Source organism: Colletotrichum spaethianum (genome assembly GCF_022836535.1).
Source record: "Colletotrichum spaethianum MAFF 239500 DNA, contig14, whole genome shotgun sequence".
NCBI classification, from domain to species: domain Eukaryota; kingdom Fungi; phylum Ascomycota; class Sordariomycetes; order Glomerellales; family Glomerellaceae; genus Colletotrichum; species Colletotrichum spaethianum.
Window position 1 is genome coordinate 271,722 of NW_026054784.1, and position 10,763 is coordinate 282,484.

The following is a 10,763-nucleotide window of genomic DNA, read 5'->3' on the forward strand; positions in this document are numbered from 1 at the left end:
AGATATAAAGAAGTATATTTTTAAGGTATTTGTTTTTTAACTTCTTAAATAGTAATATTATAATTATTCTAGTTAAATAATTATTTAATTATATATATACTTAAGTTATATCTCTAAGTTCCTTTTTATATTTATAGTCTTATATAAAAGTAAGTCTAATTATAAGTATAAGCCTTTAGCTTATCTGTTAAATAGTAAATACCTAGGTTAAAAGTTCTTCTTTCTCTTAGTCCTTATACCTTTATATAATAAGTCTTAACTTCTTATATAGCTTAGATAATAAGTTCTTAATCTCTTATACTATTTATATTTTATAGATATAAAGGTAATTATACTCTTTTAAATTATATAATATAAAAATAAAGACTCTTTAGTTAATAAGGTTATTTATTTCTATTTAGTTTAACTTTTTATATAAAGTACTTAGTGTTATAATTATATTATTAAGCTATAACTTTTTTGTTAACTCTTTATAGTCTTTTTTTTTCTAAGATAAAAATACTTAATTAGTATATAGTAATTATTATATAGCCCTTTTCTAGCCTTTCTTTAGTCTTCTTCTTTTATTTAGCTATTTTTAAGAAATAAGTTATATAATATTTAAATCTAATTATATTATGTCTTAATAATATAGTTTAATATATATTATATAAAACTATATAGAACTATTAACTATCTTAACTATTACTATATAGCCTTTTATAGCCTAGACTTTATATAGTCTAGTTTATCTTTTATTTTCTTTTTATACTAGAACCTTACTTTAGATTAGCAGTAATAGTATACTCTAAAAGTTAAAGCTATTTCTAGTATTAATTATATAATTAATCTTTACTTCTATATAAATACTTTAAAGTATTTTTATTACCTTTTAGATTACTTTTACTTTTTAAGTAATTTTAAGTAATAGAGGTAAGTCCTTATTAATCCTTAGATATATCTTAAAGACAAGTAATATAAGTATAATACTATATAGACCAGCTATATCGTTTAATACCTTCATAACTATCTAGAGAATAGTTTCTTTATTTATGTTATACCTAAGCTTAGTATATAAAATATTATATATATACTTTAAAAGATTATAAGCTCTTTTTATTTTACCTACTACTTAGTAGGCTTCTACTAGCATTTCTTTATATAATATACTTATAATATTAATATAATTCTTAAATTTTACTAATATAAAGTTTATACTTAAATTATATATAATATAGTTTAGTAAACTAATATATATACTAATCTAGTACTTATAAAGTATATTCTATATATTTTATATAAATAAGGACTTTAAGAAGATAGCTCCTTAAAAGCTTATCTCTATATTAATAACATATAAGACGTTCTTGTCTCTTAGTTATATAATATCTATAACTATCTTATAGTTAAAGTAGCTTTTATTTTTAAGTATAAACTTAAACCTTTTTAATACTAAGTTATATAATTAATAATAATAACAAAACTTCTAGACTTTTTCTAAAATATTAATATTAATGTTATAATGCTTAGCCTTCTTTAAGAGGTAGTAAAGACGGTTTATATAAGGATATCTAAATCGTCTATAAAGCCTTTAAAGTTATCCTTCTATAAAGAACATACTAGCCTTTAAATAACTAAAGTTAAAGAATAAGTAACCCTATTTCTATATAACTAGGATAAGTTTTCTATCCTACTATATAATTATATTATTAACGTTATTAAAATATATACCTAACTTATCTATATTATGTAATAAAAATAAAAACAAAATAAAAGCATTAAGGATATAATATATAACTTTTCTAAGCTAATTCTCTATTTTTATAATACTAACTAATATAATTAAGTTATTTACCTTAAATTATATATTTATTAATCTTAGTTTTTAAGATATTACTATATAAGGGTTCTTTTATAAGTATATAAGGACTTAAAGTTTCTTTATAGTAAAGAACTTTACTACTCTTATATCTTATAGTTCCTCTTAGTATAATAAAATATAAGGATTATATAATAAGAATTAATAAGCCTTTAATATCTTTAGTAATAAAAAAATATCCTTCTTTAATATATAATAAAAAAATAAAGAAAATATTAGAAAAGCTAATATCTTTTTATTTCCTATAAATTCTTTCTCCTTATTATACGATTTATCTACTAGGTTTTTTTCTTTAAAGTTAAGAAGGTATAAAGCAAAATCTCTTTATAGTTTTTATTTAAGTATACTATATACCTAAAAGTATTAGTCTTTTATATAATTATATTCTTTATCTAAATAATTTATAGACTAATAACTTTCCTTTTTATATATAAAACATCTTTTTTTAGATATTATATAATTAAACCTAGGTTATAATAAAGGTTAACCTTTCTAAAGTTATTAAAAAGATCCTCTATTATTTAACAGTTTATTATACAATAGTTATAAATAACTCTTATTATTAAAGTATCTTTTATTTATAAAGTTAATATTATATAATATAAACTTTTTGTTTAAAGCGGCTTATAGTAATACTCTTAGGCTAGAAAAGAATTACTTACACGTATAATATGCTTTAAGATTACTTAGAGTAGTTTTTAGCTCTAGTACACCTCTATACGCTTAAGTAACTTACATATAAAGCATAATCTCCCTCTAAAAACCTAGGCTAAGTGCTTACTATATAAAGGGTATCTTATCTAAGAGTATCTCTAATACGTTTATTAGATTCTTATCTAGATTATCTTGTTTAACTTATATAAAAAATAGACTTATTTAATTTCTCTAATAAAGAGTATAGTTAATATTAATATTAAAGTACATTTTTAATATATTATATATCTTATCTTATCTCTTTATTAGTCTAATATAATAAAGATAAAACTCTTCTATATAATTAGCTAAGATATTAAGAAATACTATATAGTATTAATCTTTAGTAATCCTAAAGCATTAATAAAAACTAATAAAGACCTTTGCCTTATTATATAAGATATTATATAGCTTACCTATATAATTCCTGTCCTTTCTTTATCCCTTTTAAAAGATTAAAATTATAGTTAGCTTATATAATCTATTCTAGATTATTTGTCTTAGTAATAAGTTATAGATATTATCTCTTTAATATAAAGGTATTATATAACCCTGGATTTATAGAAAACTCTTAACCTCTTATATGAATCTTATTCTAGGAAGTATATTTCTTAAAGCTAATTATAACTACTCTTATATAATTAATATTTAAGTTATTTATATATTATATAAGGGCTTAATTAGTTCTATTATTAGTTTAGTTATATTCTAAGATAAAGTTAATTTAAGGTTTTAAATAAGTGTTTAAGTTATTATAATTATATAACTTAGTATAAGTACTATATAAGTAGAAAGCTATTCTTCTTACTTATTAAACTTTCTTTTAATCTCCTTAATAAATTTAACTAGCTATTAATTTATATTTTTTATTAATAGTAATTAGACTCCTTTTAGCTTAATAAGTTATATAAACTTTACCTTAAATATATAATAGACCTTTTCTTATTAAAAATAAACTATTTATTAAAATCTTTATATAGTAATATTATTAGGTTTTCTTTTAATTACCTAAGATAAAGTATTTCTATATTAATATACATAATATATATAGTTATCTCTTCTTTAAATAATACCTATATAATATTAACTAAATTACTTTAGCGTCTAGGATTTATAGTCTTTTTTTATATATATAGTAAGACTTTACTCTTTATACTTATTTCTTTATACGTTAATAGGTATCTATTAATATTATTATATTAGCTTTAATAATTATCTTCTAGATCCTCTTAAGAAGCTATATTATATTTAGTAGTTATTTTATATTATATAATATTAAAATTAGTTTATTTAATACTATAGTATATACTTTATGCTTTATATATAATACAATAAAGATTCTTATCTAGTTCAGCTTAGTAGATAATAACAAAAATCTATTTTATATAATAATAAAGCAAAAGTCGTCTTTATTCTATCTACCTAGTTTAGCTTAATAGACAATAATAAATAAAATTAAAGCTTTTTAGCATAAAAGACTTTCTAGCATAACCCTTTAGGTATCCCTAAGGATTTCTTGCTTTATATAAAGTATAAGACTACCTAGTAGCTTAGCTATAAAGCCTAAGTCTTATCTCTTTACTTTTACTAATCTATAATTATATAAAGTAATTATATAGATTACTAAATAACTACTAATTAGTATTAAATAGATTTTCTTTTTCTAAGAGAACCTATTTATATAATTATACTTAGGTTAAAGTTAAAATAAACTAAAGATATATTTTCTATAATTATCTTCTTAACTATAAGACTTAGCTTTTATACACAAGATATATAATCTTATACGTCCTTAAGTTAGTTCAGCATAAATATACTTTTAATCCCTTTAATAGATAACTAAGAGCTAAATATCCAGTCTATGCCTTCTACTATAATGTATGTCCCTAAGTCATGCGTGTTATACAACCAGCTGGTGCTGTTATTCTAACAATAATAATAAAAAGTTATACCTTAATATATTCTTCTCTTAAAAACTTAATAGACCTAAACTAAACTACTAAATCTATAATAAAGAACTTATAGTAATTATTAAAGTATTTAAAAAATAAAAACCTTAGTTATTAAGAATAAAGTATAAAGTTAAGGTTTATATAGATTACAAAAACCTGGCTTATTTTATTACCTTAAAAGTCCTTAATAAATAACAAATTTATTAGTTTAAATTCCTTTCTAAATTTAACTTTTAAATTATTTATATTAAAAGAACTAAGAATAAAAGAGTAAATACCTTAAATAAAAGACTAGAATATAAAACCCTAATACTAAAAAAAATACTTATTATCTTAAAGTAAAATAATAAAAAAGACCTTATACTAGTCTAAAAACTCTTAATAATTAGTTAGTGTACTAATACTAGTATAACTAGAAGAATAACGATTAAATAGATTAAAGAAATTCATAGTACTAAAGCATATAGACATTAAGGTATAACAAAAACCTTTAAGTAAATATAATAATACTATAATAAGTAAACTACTTAAATAAAAGTAGCTAAAGTAATTTAGAACTATAATAGGCATAAGAAAAGCAAAAATAGTCCTTATAAGCTATATAAACAATTATAACTACTACTAGTACTACTAAAAGCCTAGTACTTAATTTCTTTAAACTTTATTGTTAAACTCCTTAAATTAAAAAAACTACTTATAAAAACCTATTATAATAGTAAATTAGTTATTATTAACTAACTTATAAAATATATATACTTTATCTTATACTTAGAGTTAAGTATAATAAAAGATCTAATATATACATTTTTAAAATATATTGTTAATAACTATAAATTACCTAAAGAAATTATATCTAATAAAGACAAACTATTTATATCTAAGTTTTAAAAATCCCTGATTTTATAACTAAAAGCTAATTATAAGCTATTAACTACTTTTTACCTATAAACTAATAAATAAATAAAATAAATTAACTAAATACTTAAATAATATTTATAATATTATATTAACTATAACTAAGATAATTAAGTACTACTACTACTAATAGCCTAATTTACCTATAATAATACTATAAGAGAAAGTATACTAAACTCCTTATTCTATTTGAATTATAGATTTAAGCCTACAGTATATAAAAAACCTTAGTAAGGACTATAAGTACTAAAAGCTATAGTAGACTATAATAAATTATAAGAAATTTAAGAAAATACTTCTAAAGACCTGAAATTTATTAAGGCATAAATAAAGAAATATATTAATATATTAAAGGTTAAGGGACTAACTTTTAAAAAAAGAAATAGTATATATCTTTTATAATATAACATTAAAATAAAACAACTAAGTAATAAATTAGATTATAAAAAACTTAAACCTTTTAAAATTATTTAAAAAGTCTTAAATATTAACTTTAAACTTAATTTACTAAACATAATAAAGATCTATTTAGTCTTTTATATTACTTTACTTAAACTAATACTATAAAAATTAAATACTAATAACTATATTATTATAAAACTAAATAAACTAAAGTATAAAGTTAAATAAATTATTAATAAGTAAAAGAAAAATAAAGAAATATAATATCTTATTAAATAAAAAGAATATAAATATAAGAACAATTTATAAGAACTAGTTAAGAACCTTTAGTACTCTTAATAGCTACTCTAAGACTACTATAACTTATAGATACTTAAGAACTAAACGTTTATATTAATAGCCTTAAATCTAAGAACTTATTACTAAGTTTATATAAGAACTAGTTTATATTATTAAGAACTTATATAAACTATAACTTCTTTACTATTCCTTGTTTATAAGCATCTAATATTAACTTTAAAGCATTAAACTTATTAACTTCTTATATACTATAACAAAAAGTTTTAGCTTAACCCTTATAAATAAGTTTTTAGGTTTTTTAAATCCTAAATAAGTAGCTAACTATAATAGCTATTAAAGACTATAATTAAGTAAGCTCTTTATAAAGCCTTAAAAGCTCTTTACTTACTACTTTTTTCTTTTTTTTTTACTTTTTTTACTAAATATTTAATTTTTATATTATAAATAAAGTTAAATAAAATAAACTATATTAAATTAAAGGACACTTATAAGTAGAAGCTATTAAAACTCTATTATTAGGCTTCTTAGCCTTAATATAACTTTAATAATAAAAAGAACTTTTACTAAAACAATAAGTAGTCTTTATATAAAAACAATAAGTATAAGGTATATTAGTAATAATAAAATAAGCTTTAATAAACTCTAAAAGCATAAAGCATTTATAATCTTTTATCTTTATCTTCTAAGATTTTACTTTTAATTTTAATTTTTTTATATAACTTAATATAATATTAATATTATAAATAAATAAAAAAGTAAGTTTAATAACTTTTTAACTTAAAAAAAATAATCTACTTATAAGGTCTTAAGAGTAAGACCTTTAAAGAAAAGACTTAATATTATAACCTAATATATATAATATAACTAGGGTTACCTTATAATTACTTAGTAGTTACAAGATAAGGTTATATATAGAATAGTATAAGAACACGTTAATCCTTTTCTTAGAATAGAAGAACTAAGGAAAGTTATGTAAAAATAAGAAGGACTAATAACAGATAAGCGGTCTAGGACCTAGAACTAACCTGCTAAGGATTAATCCTTATTAAAGACTAACTCTAAGGAATTAGTTCTAATAAAGCAAATAATAAAGATATAAAGACACTTATTCTAACTAGACTAAATACCTTCTATAGCTCTTTAACAATTAACTTCATAATTCACTCTACCATAAGTAACTCTTAGATTATCCTTTTATTATAAAGCTATATAAGCTACCTACGCCTTAAGCGACTAACTAATCACTAGCCAGCTACGACCTAGCCAGATTACCAACAAGACTTACCTTACTGTTACCAGTATTAACCTCAGCTGTCTATTAGCAGACACTACCACTGTCGGATATCTGACCGTAACAGTAAACTAAAGATATATTTTCTATAATTATCTTCTTAACTATAAGACTTACCTTTTGTGTATAAGATATATGATCTTATATATCTCTAAGTTAGTTTAGTATAAATATACTTTTGATCTCCTTAATAGATAACTAAGGGCTAAATATCTAGTCTATGCTTTTTGCTATGATGTGTGTCCCTGAGTCGTGTGTGTTATACAACTAGCTAGTGCTGTTATTCTAAAAGATTTCTAGATTAAAAGAAATATTATATATTAAAGTTTAATAAAATATAAGAGAGTTATATAAAGTATACTTATAAGTAAATTATATAAGATAACTATAGGATATTTTATACATAAAAGCTAAATCTTATAGTTAAAAAGATAATCATAGAAAATATATCTTTAGTTTACCTTAACTTTTAACCTAAGTATAATCATATAAACGGGTTCTCTCAGGAAGAGAGAATCCATTCAACAGTACTACCCTTTCGGAGTGTAGCCAATGACAGCAGCGGTGACGATTTAATAGTAGCCACTTCTCCACCATCTAGAGTAGGTACTGTAGTCTGTGTATGTTGGTTAACATCTTCATTATAATCTCACAGTGAAAGAATGCAAACCTACCCCTCTGAGTACTGATCCCAAGCTGGTCAGCAACGTTGACGTAGCCTTCCTGGGTGATTCTGCCGCCCTTCTTGATGTTTTTCACCATATCATCGTCACCTTGCCAGACGCTCCGACAGAACGGACAAGTCACCTCGCCTGTACTGTAACCGCGACGCTTGGTAGCTGCCCACGTCTGGAAACACTGCTTATGGATGTTCTGCCCGCAAGCCGCGCGACACCATACAATGGTTTCGTTGCTCTTGGTCTCAAGCTCGCAAAAGCAGATGGGACAATCGCCCTCAACGGGTTTGCGGTTCTTGTCTTGGGACTTGTCGGACGAGGCCTCAATCGGTGGAGCGTTTGAGAAGATCTGCCTGAGCTCACTTGGAACAAGTGCCAGTTGGTACGTGTCCTCGAATTTGGCGTGAAGGACTCGTGACATGACCTGCGAGGATTAGCCTCTTCGCGGACGGGTAAAGTCTGAGAGACAAACATAGAGCCAGTGCTTGCACTGGTTACCCTTTAAGGAATGCGGGCAGGTACATGATGGAGTCTGGCCGATTCGGACGGTGTAGACGTTGCCGGTGGAGCCAGTCAGCTCGACCTCCTCCTCGGGAATGTCTGCGGTACCGCAACGGCGTCGCTCAATGACGTAGAACCTCTGGGTAATGGCTCTCTGATAGACTTCGTCAAAGCTCTGCGGAGGCTTCGATCGGTAGCGACGCAGTCGCTTCTCATTGGCATTTGTAGTTACAGCAGCAGTCTTTGGCTTCTTCGTCTTTTGATGATCAGCTGTTCGCGATTTCTCGTCGATGGAGACGGCCTTTCTTTTCAGATTCGTTGAGGCTGTCGGCATGTAGGCATCCTTGGAGGCTGCTTTCGTTGTGGAGCTTCCGGCCTTCTCAGAATGTCCGGACACGGAGCGGGGCGCCGTCCAACGAGCGCGGGGGTCCGCCATTGCTCGCAATGGTATTGGCGGCGTGGGTCAGTGAGAAGGAGGTAAAAATGAATTACTATTCAAATCGGAAGATGAGTATTAGTTTGATCAGAGAGACGATGGGTAGCGTTGAAGATAGCCCGCCGGAGTGTAGCGTCGAGGGTCCAAATTGGCATTGATTCGCAGGAACCTTATTGAAAGACGGCTGGTCGAGTAACTTTCACTCACTCACTCACTGAGTTTATTACGCCCTGGCTAAGCCATAAAGGGCTCTAACGTCTATGTGTCTTACATGCTTCCCTTGTTGAGTTTTTACCCTAGTCTCAAAATAAGCCCCGTGTATGAAATCCACTTCCGTCTGCGTCATCTTTGATTACGCCTTCCGATGATTGCAATTTCTCGTGAGGTTAGTAGCAGGCCATCTTGGAGCACTTCCTCCAAGTGTTCAGGTCCCTATCTTCGGCGGCTGAAGCGAGCCCTGCTGTCGGTGGCACGAGGGTGCGTATGGGGTTAGTCGGTGGTTAATGTTAGTGATGTGATGTTATGCTGTTCCTGTCCTATGTTTGGTTGACCTGCATATCGAGTCGTCCCGTTGCCATGGCAAACTTCACTGTCTCTCTTACGACATCCATGCATGGTGACCAGTCGTCAGGGTCTGATGCGGCCTTTCCGCCTAAGTAAAATGACAGGTTACCTCTGTGCGTATCAGTCCGTTGGATCATCGGTGCGCGTTGTGCTGTCCATTGGGTGCACCGGAAGAGAAAATGCTCAACCGTCTCTGTTGCTTGTCCGCATGCACATTGATCCGAGGCGGCCGCCCTGATCTGGTGCAGGTACCAGTTGAGCCTTGCCATCCCCGTCCGCAGCTGGGCCAGTGTGCTGGCCTGCTTCCATGAAAATGAATCGTACAGTTGCCGTGTGTGCTTTCCTGGCAGAGCCGAGTCGACTCTCTTTGAGAACTTTCCGACCCACTCTGGTATTCCGGGGTTCGTCTCCTGTACCCTCTGTAACGCGTTCCTAAGCGTGGTTGAGAAAGCCCTGGCTGGCTTCTTCCTAGGTGTTTTCCCTTGTTGGGTACTCTCCTTTGCCGCTGCCTTGGCCTCCTTGACGAGCTTCGACTTTACCCCAGCCGGGAGCCAGAATAGTGACACTCTGTTGCCTCTGTTTTGTAGGACACTGATAGCCTCGTAGATACGACGGATCTCTTGCTGGCCTGATTGCTGTCGGGGTCTGCTTACTGCTAGCACGGCGGCTTTGCTGCTGGCCCCGAACAACCCACTCCTTCCGGGAAGCCACTCGGCCGGCCGTGGCTGTGCCTTAACGACCCCGTTAGCCTTTTGCTCCGTCTGGAGACCTTCCCACAGGAGTGTCTCGGCCCGCGGCAAAGCCGAGACGGTGCCGCCCCGTATCCGGTACGGGCCATACGGTCGCGTCGTTCGAGTTTGCACCTTAAGCCGGCCGCAACGGCAGTCCCGTCTCTGAACCGACCGACATGCGCCTCCGTCCTCTCGAGCCACCGTGTCGTCTCCGCAGGTCTCAAGTGCAGGGGCTACTGCGCCGGCGATACCACGTCTTCTTAGACGCCCCAGGTACGAACTGGGAGTGCATCAAATGTACCGGCGATACCGCGTCCAAGCGACGGCCCAGGTACGAACTGGGAACGCAGCTCCCCCGCGGCCTTCTGGTCACGACCACGGCGCTACGGCCCACCGGAAACCCCGGGCGCAACCCCAGATCCAGCTTCCCGTTACCGCGACTC

General features: G+C 29.1%; 1 protein-coding gene across 1 annotated transcript; it reads right to left on the reverse strand.

The window, feature by feature from the left end:
• Positions 1 to 7,983: 7,983 nt before the first annotated feature.
• On the reverse strand, positions 7,984 to 9,025 carry ColSpa_06063 (E3 ubiquitin-protein ligase Zswim2; the record flags this gene model as incomplete). The annotated part of the gene is made up of 3 exons (XM_049272275.1): positions 7,984 to 8,027; positions 8,086 to 8,512; positions 8,561 to 9,025. 3 exons carry the CDS (start codon positions 9,023 to 9,025, stop codon positions 7,984 to 7,986), a joined length of 936 nt encoding a protein of 311 aa, XP_049128232.1.
• Positions 9,026 to 10,763: the final 1,738 nt, after the last annotated feature.